This window comes from Argiope bruennichi, chromosome 10 (genome assembly GCF_947563725.1).
Source record: "Argiope bruennichi chromosome 10, qqArgBrue1.1, whole genome shotgun sequence".
NCBI lineage: Eukaryota > Metazoa > Arthropoda > Arachnida > Araneae > Araneidae > Argiope > Argiope bruennichi.
Genome location: NC_079160.1, coordinates 33,098,116 through 33,114,609, shown reverse-complemented (window position 1 = coordinate 33,114,609; position 16,494 = coordinate 33,098,116). Strand labels below are relative to the sequence as shown.

General features: G+C 31.0%; 1 protein-coding gene across 1 annotated transcript in view; it reads right to left on the bottom strand.

Moving 5' to 3' along the window:
* Window positions 1-1,040: 1,040 nt before the first annotated feature.
* The window catches only part of LOC129987494 (probable cationic amino acid transporter), a 191,614-nt gene continuing 176,160 nt past the window's right edge, over window positions 1,041-16,494 (bottom strand). Inside the window, exons 9-12 of the mRNA XM_056095469.1 lie at window positions 13,732-14,119; window positions 8,126-8,377; window positions 4,488-4,615; window positions 1,041-1,333 (exon numbers count right to left, since the gene is read on the bottom strand). Coding sequence (XP_055951444.1) covers window positions 1,041-1,333; window positions 4,488-4,615; window positions 8,126-8,377; window positions 13,732-14,119 — 1,061 coding nt within the window. The remainder of the gene's footprint in view (window positions 1,334-4,487; window positions 4,616-8,125; window positions 8,378-13,731; window positions 14,120-16,494) is intronic.

Sequence of the window (16,494 nt, the reverse complement as noted above, 5' to 3'; positions counted from 1 at the left end):
ACATAATGCAGCAAATCCTAAAAATATTAGAAAAAAAATGCTTAATTTTATTCTATTGTAGGATATTGTGTGACATTTTTATAGGACGTTGCACAATATAACTCAACCGTGTTCAATATTAAAGTATTGTGCTATTATTGAACCACTGGGTGAATGATTCCAGCCATATTCGTTATAAAATCTGAAATATTGCTTGAAATTCAAAAAAAAAAAATGTTTTTTTTTTTATTAAAACTAATTTTATCATCTGATAAGATTTACAGTAGTTTATTGTTTAATGCAGATCTTGGATTTTAGCCAAGCCCCTTCAAACATGTCTTACACATCATTCGAACTATTTTTATCTTTGCTAAAATTCTTGCCATGATATATTTCCACCAACTTACAACACTAATATATTATTTCAAATTTTTTTAATTAAACGCTTTTAGCTAGAGATTCACTTATCTGAGATTTATCATTAATTTAATCTAGAAGAATATAATATGAATACATATAAAACGAACATATATAATGTTCACATATAAGATCAATAAAATATCCCATGTTAAAATCCAAAGTAATTTTTTAAAAATGAATATATCTTATATACTTAAGGGAAACATCAACAATATTTCATCATATAAAGGTAAAAAAATTTCAACAATTTTATAAGAAAAGCAAATAATTATAAATTAAATCTGTTATGAAATTATAGTAATGAAACTAAATTAATATTATAACATTAATTTAGTAAATATTGTGCAAAAATGAAACGCGTAGCACGTAGCTGGGCCAGAATCTCTCCTCACATACAATACAAATATATATATCTACATATGCATATTGTGATTTGCAGGGTGGCATCATGCCGTTTTTCAGTTGCTGAACAGTTCTGTCGATGTATGGTTGGTTATTATTTTTCTTCCGTCAAAATGGGGGGCAGTGTCCAGATTTTTTACTTTAGAACCAGTGAGTGTCCGACAAGTAAAAAATCCAGACATGTCCCGCAATGGAAATTCAAAAAAATTTTAATACTAATAATTAGCACATTATGAATACTAGTTATATTTCGACCAGGGGTTCTCAGCCAAAGGATCTGGTTGTGACCAGGGATCAGCCGCTAAAGGATCCGGCTGGGCGACATAGCCATTGTGGGTTGGAGCAGCATAAGTTTCGGCATAACCGACTTCTTCAACGACTTCACCGGTCCCGGCACCGGCCATCATGTACTGGTTGTCTGGTGGACAGAGGTTGTCCGCGCGATCTTGGGGTATTTTTAGTTCCAAGGGTTTGTCTGTTTCCATTTCAAGTGAGCTGTTCTTGATGCCGTACCAGAAATACATGAAAAGGCCTGAGATAAAAAAACAACAACAACATTATTAGTATTAAAAATAAATCATGAAACTAGAAATGATAATCAGATTCTACGATAATAAATTCTAGAAAAAATAATGAAAATTTAAATGAAATTTATTTTAAAAGATCTATTTCACTTTCATGCGATGAGAAGATAATTGCAAGCTTCATTATTGTAAGCAACTTCTCCAACAAGACATTCAGCCTGTTAGATGACATTGTATATTTCATTACTAAATATAAACTATATTTAAAAATATCTTATTCGATAGCTTAATGACTACTTCATTTTTTTGTGCTATGGAGAAATGAGAAAGAAACAATGAGAAAGAATAAGCAAATTATAAGAATAAAAAAAATTATGAAAAATTATGATTCGTTTTATTACTCATTACTTATCAAAAGCATCGGTTTACTATTAAATAACTAATTTGAATAAAAGTAATTACCTATTATTGAAAAAATATTTTGTATTTAATCACATCTGATTTATAAAAAGGAGGTCAAATGGCATTGGGACTACCATTAATATCACATCAGTTATACAATATTAATAAATTCTGTGATATATATAGCACATATATATAGTACAAATATATTATGAACAATATATCTGTACTATTGCAGCATTACAGATAGAGTTATAATAAAAAATATATTTTATATTATATTTAAGATATTGTTCAATTCCCACAATATTGAGAAATAGAATAAAAATATAGCAACAACGAAGTAAAGAATCTTGTAGAATGTGAAAAATAAAGATTATATAAGCAACTATAATAATAAATATTCTAGAATATATTTACAATATCATTTAAAATTCACTATATTGCGCAATGGAGTAAAAATATTGTAACAATAAAGTAAATCAGAATAAAAATATTCCTATAATAAAGTAAATAATCTTGCAAAATTTGAAAAAGAAAGAGTACATATGCAATTATAATATTAAAAATATATTCTAGAACATATTTACAAAATCGTTCAAGATTCACAGTATTGTATAATAGAGTAAAAATACTCCAACAATGAAGCAAAGCATCCTGTGGCATTTGGAAATAAATAATAAATATCATTGAAAGCTGTAAAAATATTTTATTAGATCCTCGTATCGGAATGATTGTACAACTGTTCATTAGCTTAATTAATTGCTCTTTAATTAATTGCTCCTATTGAATGAAAATACATAGAACTGTTTTATCATCCATTAAAAATATAACTGATTAACTATATATCACTCCAGAATTTATAAATGCCAAATGCTTACAATATTTCATATGATATAACATGCATTAATTACACATTATTTTACATCTCATCATTAGCTTAATTAATTGTTCTTCTTTAATTAATTGCTCATATTTAATGAAAATACATAGAACTGTTTTATCATCTATTAAGAGTATAGCTGATTAATTATACATCAGTCCAGAATTTGTAAATGCCAAATGCTTACAATATTTCATACGATATAACATGCATTAATTACACATTATTTTACATCTCATTAGTTTCTCAAAATAATTTATTTTTTCGTACACTGAATCAGTAGGTTTGTATTCTTTTAGTATGTTAATTAATTTGTTGGTTTAGATTAATTAACTGGCGTATGAACTTTCGTTGATTACACTGGACAAGACATAAATTTCATATTTCTATCTGTCTAAAATAAAATGATTAAATCATAACGACTAAAGAAATCAAAGGTTAGAAAATTTCTCTAGGTGTTTCTAGAATATTATCGAAACGATACTAATCTAAGAACATTTTTAAAAAAAGAAAAATTAGACAAAATCGTAATAGAAATTAGTTTGTATTATAAGAATGGCAATAGATGAATGTGTGATATATGGTCAATCATTGTAAATAGTATATCTGACGTTGAATGATAGAAATGTAAGCGTTGTGAATACAACTTTGGACATTGGATCAGAGAGATTGTATCAGAGATCGGAGAGGCGATATCACACACACTTTCAGTAACAATGCCGTTGTCTAATTATCTCCAGATTGATGAAGGCATTTTGACAGCTGAATATTTTGCGGATCATCATATTGCAAAGAATTACAAAATTTAATACAGACATTACAATGAGCGATGAAGAAAATAATGAAAAGATAATGAACAAACTTTCCAAGAAGAATTTCCAACATCATTTGGAACTATACAAATGAACATAAACATAAAAATACATAAGCCCTTATAAAAAATTACAAATGTTTTTCATGGTTTAAGATATGTGTCAAAGTCAATAAAGTGAATAGATAAGTTTCAGATTTTTCCACTCATATTTACAATTTCATTTACAAATTTCTATTTAAGAAACTTTTGTAATAAAAAAGTGAAGTGATAAGGCTTCGATAAATAGAGCCTCCACTGTTTGTAGAAACAATATTCTTTTCTATTTTAGACTATCCATTAAAATATTATTATAAATTTCATTTGTTTTATTGGATTTACACATTTTCTTATTGTAATGAATGAATTTTAAAATTAAGTTTTTGTTCTACTTCCGATATTTTAAAGCTTTGAAATATTGAACATTTGTATTCTTTATGACAATATACTATTTTAATATTTTAATTAATTTTTTGTTCCATACTCTATTTGGCAGGGGAATCGAGAACAATTTATTTCAGGATTCCATGAAATAAATTTCAAAATAAAAAAATAATCAAAATCTTTTCAGTACACTTTTTTATGGATTATTTTAAAAATTTCCACAGTAAATTTAAAAATGTCACTGCTCTTGTATATCGATTAAGAATCGGCATGAAATCGATAGATATGTGCTTGCTTATCCTTGTAATCTGACCACGGCTCAAAATTACAAAGTCTGTTCCTAAATGGTCCTAGTGTTGCTTAAGAATGGGGCGTTAATATAACTCAACTGAACTTACAAAATCTTGAACGAATTCGAAATATCGAACAATGTAGTGGTGATATCACAAATTATCTTGAACTATAGTCTGTGTATTTTCTGTAAGCGGTTCAAGGTCACATGTTCTACCTCGTTATTGGTTGTCTAGTACTAGTAACGTGGCAGAAAATGTGACCTTGAACCGCCTACAGAAAATACACAGACTATAATAAAGGTTCCATGTAAGTTATACGGTGTGAGAGAAGAAGAGAAAGCCATACCCACCTACGCTCATCCATAGTAAAAATCGCACCAGTGTGAGGACAGAAAGCTTGAAAATAAGGTAGATGTTCACTGTTATGGCTATGCCAGGAATGAAAGGAACACAAGGAGCTTTGAATTTCAAGTCGCATCTGTAATAGGTGGAATCGATTTTAAATAATGAAATCATTCGAAGAAAAAATATGCAAAATATAAATGAACCCTTTAATATTTCATTCTAACTATTCTTTAATATTCTGAAATTAGCGAACTAGAAATTAACCCGTTAAGCGTTCAGGATAGGAATAAGTCCTTTCAGAACTCTTTGGTTATGTGAATCACAAAATCTCCAATTTTCTTTCCCAGTTTCTAAAGTGAAGTTTTTTTATTGCTTTTAAATTTAATTCTACATTAGTTGCTTGAAATAGTAAATTTGACAAACAAGCAACATTTAATTTGGAAAAATAGATTTTAATATTTCACCTATAAAAAATTAACATTAAAACTTAAAAGTAATTTTAAACAATATATTATAAAAATGGCAAGATGTTTTTAACACAATCTAAACTCTATTTAATTATATAATTGAATGACTTTCAAGTTACATCATAAATTCCAAATAAATTCTAATTTATTTGTATCTATTGTAAATCTTTAAAAAACTCCTTCATTGTGAAAGATTTATTTAGGGTAATTTTATTTCAGACCCGTCGAGTATATATACAAAAAAAAAAAAAAATCAAATGGAATGCAAACGTGCAAAAAATTATAAAATATGATTAATAAATTTGTCGTTAATTTAAAAGAAACAGCAATAAAACAATTGCTAGACAATAAATTAACTTATGTATTATAGAGCATCTGCACTTTAGTGTTAGCTCTGTGAAACAACTATTGAATTTATATATATTGTATGAAGAAAGTTTAAAAAGTTAAAAAGACAGAAGTATGATTTTAATATCATATATAATTTAAACTTCTCCATGAACAAAATGTTATAGAATATTCATTGGAAAAATAAATAAACATTGTAGAAATACAAGGGGTGTTCAAATGAAAAGGAATGAAACGTTGTAACAACGTGACCGTTAACATATTTGTCTATGCCTCTATGGGAGAACGAAGCGAGACATCTAGTAGATTGGAGCATGCGCTGGCACCCGCATGCGCAGGAGAGCGCTGAATCTTTTATAAAGAGTGCCGTTCAATTGACGTGGCGGTGCATATGAGACAGGATGGCGTTAGCATAGCAAAACTAGACGATTGAGGAGCAGCGCGGCGTTATCCAATTTCTGACAGCGGAAGATGTTACACTGGCTGCTTCTCATCGCCGGATGGTCACCAAGTAAAGACTGCGTGTCAGACAAGTCAGTGAGAAAATGGAGTGTCCGTTTTCGTGCAGGCCGTAAGAGTTTGGTTGATGATTCGAGACCAGTCCAGGCAAACACATCACAAGGTGGAAGACTTAGTAAGAAGTGATCGCGTGTCACATTGCGATTGTTGGCGGTGAAGGTGATTGTCAACGTTGGAACAGTGTGAGCAATTGCTCACGACAGGTTGCGTTATCGGAAAGTGTGCGCGCATTGAGTTCCGAAGCAGCTGACCGACCAGCGCAAAGAACTGCGTATGAGGCTAACACTTCAGCATCTGTTTCGGTATCATGAAGACCCCGCTTACCAGGATCGGATAGTCACAGGTGATGAGAGCTGGTGTCATCACTACGACCCAGAGACAAAGCGGGACAGCATACAGTGGAAGCACACATAATCACCTCCCCCCAAAAAGTTCAAAGCCGTAGCGTCAGCAGGAAAGATGTTGCTCACCGTCTTTTTCAACGTCCAAGGTCCGCTACTTGTTGAATTCCTCGAGTACAGAAGAACCATTAACTCCGATATGTACTGTGAGACACTCCGAAGACTACGCAGGACCATCAAGAACAAAACACAGGGGCTACTCACGAGGGTGTGGTTCTGCTCCATGATAACGCGCGTCCACTCGTCTCCAGGATCACACACGCTTAACTGGCCAAGTTCAAGTGGGAGCAGCTCGACCATCCGCCCTACAGCCTGGACATGTCGCCATGCGATTTTCATGTGTTTGGTCCCCTGAAAAAAACATTTGAAAAGGGAGCGCTTCAACTCGTACGGCGAACTCAAGGAAACTGTGAAGGACTGGGTCACGTCACGGCCACAGGAATTCTGGGAACTAGGAATCCTTCGTTAATCAATGTGATCGTTGTGCTCAGGCCTACTTGGGATAGTCTTCATTATTCACAGTGTCGTTTCGTACCTTTTCATTTGAACACTGTATATGCCACTATCAATGATGAAAATAATAGCTATCGTTTAGCACTATAATGATTACACTGATATTACTAATCGATACCTTGTGACTATCGTAAAACAATTTACATGATGAGAAAATACTTCATAACTCTTATATCAAGTTATGTATTACTAAGAATATTAGATACTTGTTGAGAATTAAATAATTGTTGATAATATTTAATTTGAAGTACAATATGATTATTAAAAATTTTTATCATGCTTATATCAATAAAATAGATACTATCTTAGATGTGTATCTTGAAAGTTAAAAATGCGAAAGAATGAAAAATGCATGAGTATGAAAATACTCTGTCGTCCAGATTATTGCACCCACAGATTACAATTTGAAAAGAAGTTATTTTTAGAATAGAAAGTGCTCACAAAAAGAGGGTTTCAAATTTTAATTAGATTTGTATTTCAAAATTTATCAAATCTTTAGCATTGTTTCTCACTAGGTCAGAGAAAAATGGCAAATAGACATTATTTTAATGCCAGTTTAAAAATTTAAAAAAAAATATCTTTTAAGTGAAGTCAGTTTTATGTCCTAACATTTTTTTCTTCTAATTTTCATAACATTTACAAAATATTACGCATTTTACAATTCATTTTTATTTGTTTTAGTAACTGTGTTTACTCACACGCGTTGTGACAAAATTAAATACAGTTTTAATTACATTTTCTATGGGCTTCCATGTGATTAAAGGTGAATTTTACAAATACAATAACGATCATTACCAAGGCAAGAAAGAAACTGGACTATTTTTTAGCTGTCAAGTACCGTATTGCTTTTATTTCTAATATTTTTCCATACTTAAAAAAATATATAGTAATTATTATTATGATTGATCTAATTGTACCAATTTTTATTAAGATAATAATAACAAAACTTTTTAGGCTTGTTTGAATAGATATTGGGATTTGTTGGAGTAAGAGCCGTATTTGTCTATATTGCGCCAACTGTTATATTAGAATATCTTTGACCGGCGGTCCCTATATATATCACATGATAAGAAACATAAAGTGAATTATATAAAGTATATCATTTAAACAGAGAATATTTTTCTCCGTTAAATCATTGGTTAGAATTAATTTTATGGCACTTTCTATTAGCCAATTTCTTCAGTCATTAAAATGTTAGCCAAACGTTCACCATCTTGGTTAGTAAGGGCAAAAACCGAAGACTCACTTAAGAAAACGTTTCCAATAATTGCAACTGAAATTTGATAGCTAGCCACATTTGGCGAGTTTTTACTCGAAAAAGCTACATCACACAGTAGTACGCATCTATTAAGCATTGCAATTAAAGAATGTCAATACATCGACTGTCTGACTCACTTCGTTTGGGGTTGCCGAGAGATGACAATCAAACAAAAGATAATGCCGAACAGGAAGACGAGCAGGAAGAAGATGGCTGCCCCGCTGCGATTTTCGAGCGCAGGCATGGCGCAAACCACGATGAGATCCATGATAATAACAAGCAAATAAAGCACCCCCACCATCTTCATCACAAAGATACCCGTAGCTCCCGAAGCTTCGCCGGGGTTGATCCAGTGGTAGGGGAGGATGCGCATCAGCCGACCCATAATCCTGCAACACAGAACAGACATTTTTAAACACGCAATAGTTAAGTCCATAATTACACAATTTTAATATCACATGGCTATCATCCCTATTTTATACAAGGAAATATATAACCCAATGATCTGTAAGGAGATTATAACATTGCCTTACAATTATTTATTACCGTGAATCTATCTATTTATTACCGTGAATCTATTTATTTATTACCGTGAATCTATCTATTTATTACCGTGAATCTGTCTATTTATTACCGTGAATCTATCTATTTATTACTACCAATGGATTACGAGGGTAATTCAGTGAAGCAGAGTCAATATTATATTGTCATTATTAAATCACTGGGTGGGAAACGATCTGATAAATTTTATCTGTATGTAGGTTCTTCCATTGTTTTACAGTTATTATTATTACAGTGAATCCATCTATTTACTACTACCAACGGATTACTAGGACAATTCATTGAATCGGAGCCAATATTGTACTATTATTCTTTAAGCACTGGGTGAGAAACGACCTGATACATTTTATCTGTATGGAGGTTATTACATTTTCTTACAATTATCATTATTACCATGAATACATCTATCTCTTACTATCAGTGAACTAGTATGTCAAATCATTGAAAGAAGGAGAGCGAATATTGCATTATCATTTTTAAACCATTGTATGGTGAACGACATGATAAATTTTACCTTTACGCAACAGGAAGTGAGGATTAAATTAAGAAATAATTTTTAAAAAGGTAAGAAAAAAGGATTAATATACATGTTCAAAAAAATTCTACCATGTATAATTCAATGACTATTCAATGTATTAAAACGGTTTTTAGTTATTAATATTTAGTGATGATATCAACTCTTCATTCTTTCAAAAGTTTAGCAATATTCATTCTTTCTGCTACTTATCTTTTATTTTGAGAAATATTTTAGCTTCAGATTGATAAGTCTCCTATGCTAGGTTTCAAGAAATGAAAGATTTTTGTTCCAGGCTAGACAGTTAATGTAATGGTATGTAACACCTTTGTCTCCAACGATGCAATGGGCATAAGAATATATACTTCTGAAAATAGATCACAAAGATCCAATATTCTATGATGAACTCATTAAATTCAGAGTTGATAAAAATGATTGGCTTATATTAATATGAAATAAGAATAACATTATATAATACGAATAGTATTGAAATATTATATCTTTCAACATTAAGGATATATCGTATAGCACCAATGTTATATTGTTCATTTTAAATAATTAAATAAGCAAAGATTTAGCCTATTCCTACAAATATCTAATTCCATTGCGAAGCTAAGAAACTCTCGTCTGCTTACATATTTCTATACACAGAAAGAGAAAATTAATGTTCATTCTTGGATTCGTAAAAACCTTCCGTGCTTTTGCGCATATGTCAGGAAAAGTTTATTTCATCAAAATAGGGGCGAGAGGAAAGATAAAAGGAGGAGGTGTTTACATTTAGCAATTGGGTGATCTCGGATTCTTCGTGGAAATAGAAGGCGTAACAACTGTTCATTTTTCTGCGTACCATCTCTTAGCAAAGTAGTTTCTTCGAAAAGTACTAGTCTCGAGATCCTGAGATGAATAGTACGTTGATGGACTGTACGTTGATTGAATATTAAATAATCTTTTACGCTGGGTCAGTAATAAAGATAATCTTAAGATTAATTGATTTTCATTCCTATAATTAGAAGGTTTAAAAATCTGAAGATATAAAGTGAATATATGGCTTTTTTTCAATATCAATGTTACTAGGAAAACCTAAACACAGCTTTAAAGAAGTGAGTCACGATTGCAGCTGTAAGTCTATCAGAGTTCAAATTGAATGAAGTCCTGTAGTCAGAAAAAAAGTTACCATTTTATTAATTGCGTATTGATATTTTAAATTATACAGTGTAAATAGTCTGTAATAGACAGTTAAATTCAAGTGACTGCCAACTCTATAATAGTTAGAGAGTTTGGCAATCGCATGATCTGGATAGAAGGCATCACAGTTTTATAATACCATTGTCAATATTAAAACAGAATTTTATCGAGATAAGACAAGAATGCAGCTATAAATCCTATGGAATGCTAACACCATTATGTTTCTTACATTATATTGAAGACGCATAAGCTATTGTAAAATTATTTTTACAATGTTCTTTTATAGTAATCTAATAATTTTATTCTAAGACATTTTCATTTCTATTGTACCAACATTACTTGTCAAACAATGATTCATCATTTCAATCAATTTCAGAGACTTTAAAGATTCGTATATATATATATATATAAAACTTTCATTAGATATAATAGATTCCTTGACATAAATCCAAAATGTTGTTTCAGAACATATTATTAACTTGACGATAGTATGCTTTTCCTTATTTTTATGCCAGTATAAAAAAGCTAGTACATTCGACAAAAGGAATACAACGGACTTTTTGAGTCTATCTTTACATTACAAAAAATAGTTCTTATAAAAAGCGATTCACAGTAGTAGTATCGATTGAAACTGTACAGCCTTTCTTTTGTCGGAAAGTAATAAAACTAATAGATAAAGATCAATTACGAATATTTTAGAAGAACAAAAACTTTGCAATCCATTAGTTCGACGTATATTGATTGATATGGAATGGAAAAATGTGAAATAAACGACAATGAAATAAATCATAACTTTAGCATGTTTTTTTTTAAAAACTGAGTTTCTTAATAACACAAATCTTTTTAAACAATTTTATCGATTCCTTATTCTTTGCATTCTCCAGTAATTGGATTAAACATAATCTATTGATTGCTCTTTTTCGATAGTTTGACTCTTTAGACATCAAAAAATAAATGTGCGTTTCATTTCAATATTCATCCATAACTTTTACATAGAATTTCCCAATAATTACTCCAAATTAATAAATCAATAAAAAAAAATTATACTTCAACAACTCTCAGTATATATTATAATAACCTTTTGTTTATTAATATTACCAATTTACACAGGGAAATTCATGGTAATTTAATAAAATGTATGGTTGAAATCATATCATAAATATAAATTGCCGATAATTTACAATTGAATAACATTCTCTAAGCCTCAGGAAGTATATAAATATAAAAAAGTTTTGTAAAGGGAGTTTAAGATATTATAAAAAATTCACAATAGTTTTCTTGGAAGTTAATGAAGAGTTTAAAGTCATTCTTTGTGATTGTGGATATCTTGCCTTCCGATTTCTAGAAACTTCAGAATTTTTATTATTCAAGCCATGGATCTTTTATTTTATGCAAGATTTTGGCAGTAAGACAATAAGTATTCTATGGTAGGCTTGGCAAAATGAAAGATTTTTATTACAAAACAAACATAACGAAGTGATTTGGATCATCTTTATCTCCATAGATGCAACATTTTGTTCATATCCTTATTAGATAAAATGATAAAATGAAATAAAAAATAAAAACACAATTAAAATGAAATCTACGATCGCAAATTTCAAGCTATCATGTGAGAACATTATTATTTTTAAGTCATTACTTGTCTATATAATATTATATATATATATATATATATATATATATATATATATATATATATAATTATATATATATATATATAATTATTTTAAATTTTCATTTTCAATTTTTCTAGCTGGCAAACAAAATTTTGAATTTCGATTTCCGATTTTGAGATAAAATAACAGCTATGATGTCATAGTTCTACATCAAACTTTTAAACACGCATCTGCTGTGAAAGAAGCATACGTAATAATAGAGCAATACTGGTAAAAGCAGTTCAACCTTTTAAAAACGCCTCTGCTTTCATAGAAGCATATATAATAATAATGCAATGCTGGTAAAAGCAGGTAAAAAAATATATGCGATTAAAAGATGATGTTGAAAATTGCCATTTATGTTTTGTTTATTGACTACGCGATTTCGAACTTCAATATTCATTGCTAATGCGATTTCGAGCTTCAAAACCCCCTTACCAAAACAATATCATGTTCTCACATGATAAAAAACATCATGAAATAAAAGTATTCTTCATTGAACTGTATTTTGTATACAGAGAGATGTTCATCTTAATGTTAATTTAAGCATAATAGAAGTTGCTGTTGTTCTCGTTTAACTTTAACGTCTGACAGGTAATGTTTTAACTACCTAAATAATTTACATTTAAACTAAACAGCGTGTCAACTAAAATAATTTTCCTCGATAGAATTGATGAGTCTGGATGATCTGCAGATTATCTAGATTATCTGCAAGGGTAACTCTTTGACTGATTTAGTTCAAACTTTGCGACCTATTTATACTGGAGGATGCAAAATCTGCATAAATAATTTTATTCATTCAATCTTATTCAATTCAATTAGTATCATTCATTAGTATTATTAGTATATTCATTAGTATTATTTTATTCATTAGTATTTAATTAGTATCAAATTTTTACAAAGTATCACAGCAGTACATGAAGTATCAAGAATTTTATTTGATTTTATCACAGTAATACAACTGCTAGAATGTTCTGAAAAACTTCTGTTGTTCTTCTAAAAAATTATTTCAAAGCGGAGAAAGAGTCTCTTATACTAACCAACGTGTATATTAAAAAAAATTAAATTACAATAACACATAGATGGAATATACCCTATTTAAAACTATATTTGTTAACAGAAGTTATGGACTAGATATAAGAATCCACGCAAAGATATCTTTGCGGATTTTTTTTTCTTCCTTTTCTTTTTCTCTTATTATGGCAAAGTTTCAAATTTACATAAATCACATCAATGTGAGCTCTATTTACAATTTAGGTACAAAAAGTTCTTTATCATATTCATGCATTTTGTCCATTTTAGCTTTGTCTCTACAATAGAAATAAGTGGAAGAATTTTGTCCCCAATCAATTGATCGATCTTTATAGTTGATGCGCTTTCAGATGATAAATTATCTGTAAATTGACTAATTTCGGTGCTATACAAGTACTGTCTTTAAACTTGCTTGGCATATACAACTATTGTCTTTGATCTTGCTTATCATATACAAATGTTGTCTTTGAACTTGCTTATAATATACAAGTATTATCTTGCTTAATATACACAAATATTGTCTTTGAACTTGCTTATAATATACAAGTATTATCTTACTTAATATATACAAATATTGTCTTTGAACTTGCTTATAATATACAAGTATTATCTTGCTTAATATATGCAAATATTGTCTTTGAACTTGCTTATAATATACACGCATTATCTTGCGTAATATATACAAATATTATTTTCGAACTAGCTTATAATATGCATTATCTTGTTTAATATATACAAATATTGTCCTTGAATTTCCTTAATATTTCTAATTCTTGTATTTGACCCCCCCCCTTACCTTTGAGGAATAGTGAAGGCCGAAGCAAGAGGAGGCGGTTGCGATGGCTGGGGCGGAGGTACAGCCCCATAACTCGTGTCTGCCCCTCTCATGAGGAGATCGTCGTCCCGGTGGTTGGTATCCCGAATTAAGTCGGGACGCTGGTTCTCGAAACCGAGTTCTCCTCGCGGACTTTCGTCGCTGTCAGAGGAATCATAGCGATTCGTCCGCTTAGTGTGGATAGTGGTGGTTGTAGTGGCGGGGAATACGGGAGCAGGGTTTTCTTTAGAGGGTGTCGGACAAGCGGAACGGATAGATTCGGGTAGGAGTTGCACTAGGGTTGTCCTGGGAGGTTGGTATCGCAATAAAAGAACGCAAGTTGATACCAGGGTGTAAGCCATTAAAGTACCTGTAAGGAATAAAAGACAGGAAATGTGAATTATATTCTGCAATAGGATGTCATATATGTAAACATGATTTATCAGATGCCTGACCGAAGAGAAGAAATTTTTGAAATATTAATTTCGATTTATTTCATCCCGGGAGGCATAAATTGTATAAGAAACAAACGATTATCAAAGATACATCTATCTACATTGTGACACAAGAGCAGAAGAGATGAAATATTTTTCCTCCAGTGATTTTAATATGAGATTTTGATAGAGATCACATATCGATTATTTCTTACCACAAATCGATTTAGGAAAAGGAAATTTAGGTATCTGTAAAGGAATGTCGTCCGGATTTTTATCCCTACGATCAGAGCGTGAGAAAATGCTGAAATCGGCAGTTTTTTAGAGCTTGTGTAGAATTGATGGAATAAAAAGTGGGAAATGGATCAGGAAATAAGAGAACATTTAGAATGAAGTTAATATTGGCAAAATTACGATAAAAGTTAGGAAATCAATTAGGATTTAAATTAGAATAAGAGACATCGTTACATATATTCAGTAGTGGATCGTTCACTACTGTATATATAGTCATAATAGTAACAACGTATTGAGATACTTTAGGAAAAAAATTATTATTTTCCTTTTTTCCTAAACACTATTTTCCGACTTTTTCTGACTAGAATTTCTATACTATTATCAAATTATAGATGTAAAAAATGTTTCATAAGTCTAATAATGCAGTTTGGGTGTGGAAATTAACTGTCCCCTACCAAAACTTAAAAAGAATTTGTTAGAGTGTTTAGAGACGATTTATATTGCATATTATAATTGAATTAATATTCCGTATTTCTTAAAGAGTACAGAGAAATAATGTATGGATACGAAAAAATAAACAACGTTTCTATATCTCTGTTAGTCCTGGGAGCTAGAAAAAGGGTTTAGAAATTGGTGTTTAGTTATTTCCTAATCGTATGAATGCCAGAATAAATTGTTGTTCTTGTCATCCCTTTCTGTGTATGTCTTTCCCCTCATTTTAAGCTATTTCGTTCTTTATTAAACATCAGTTATTTATGATATCAAAAGTCATTTGGCTAATTGTATATTATTTAATTTTTTTTGTTTCTTTATTATAAATAATTTATACAGGTAAAATAATAATTAAATAGGCATTCAATCTTATCCATTTAATAGGGATAATAAAATATTAAATATCTAATCGCCAAAGCTGCATATTCATTTTAATTTAATAAAGACTAAAATTCTGTTTTAATATATGCACCCATTGAATTTAAATGTCAGTATATAATATCATGATGCATCTGGCAATGAAACATCTTACTTTCCATAGATGACGTATTCCTATTAATCCTCGTTTTAACAGCTTATGCTAGCTTATCTTTAAATCCAAATAATATGCAGATTAATTTCAATCAGTCTGTTAGATTTATATACTCACGTGACGATTGGCTCAACGATTTCCTAACATAAACTCTGCATGTAGTGTAGTATTGCATTGATACACTGAATTGCATAGTTCATTAATGCTAATCTACCTTTGTGCATTATTGGAATTCGAGAGATATGCTCTATTAACACGAGATTGTATTTACCTCGTGTATCAGCACTGTCTCAAAGATTAGAATAATTGTAATTTCCGCTGCAGTTAAGTGAATTATTTTCTATCCGGAACATGCATTAAATTCCGGTATTTGCTGCTTTCATCTATTGATTGAAAGATTGCGTGTGGTCAAAATGTAAAGGGAATGGAATAAAGTTTAATGCGTGAACGGTGTGGCGAATTGGTATGAGCGAGGATAGAACCTGGGACCTTGTGGTTCGCAGTCCAGTAACATGACCACGATACAAAAGCAATTGCTAGGGTAGCGTAGCTGTTAACTGGCTTATAAGCTATTCACTACAGACTCTCAGTCCAGTGATTCGGAGGTGAGTCGAACGATATGGCTGTTGAGTGGTGATGTATTAGCTGTTATTCTAATGCGCCTGTACCCATTTGAGTAGCGCCAAGCGTTATGGCGAGCGTGTGTGGTTGCTGATGCTGTTGCTGCGTCGAATCTCACGACTTTGGTTGCGGGTAGATGGCTCCAACAGCTGTACGAAGGTTGAAGGTACATCGTCCAAGGTCACCAATTTGGAAGATTGTGATGGACGAAGATAGAACCTGGGACCTTGTGGTTCGCAGCTCAGTAATATGACCACGATACAAAAGCAATTGCTCGGTCGGGGGTAGCTGTTAACTGGCTTATAAGCTATTCACCACAACGCATATAAATACAAGTACAATTAGTCCTTATATTACAGATGATTTTTCATTGAAATACCACTGCGCTATTAGCACAAGATATTGTCCGATGTATCCACGATGTTGCTAGAC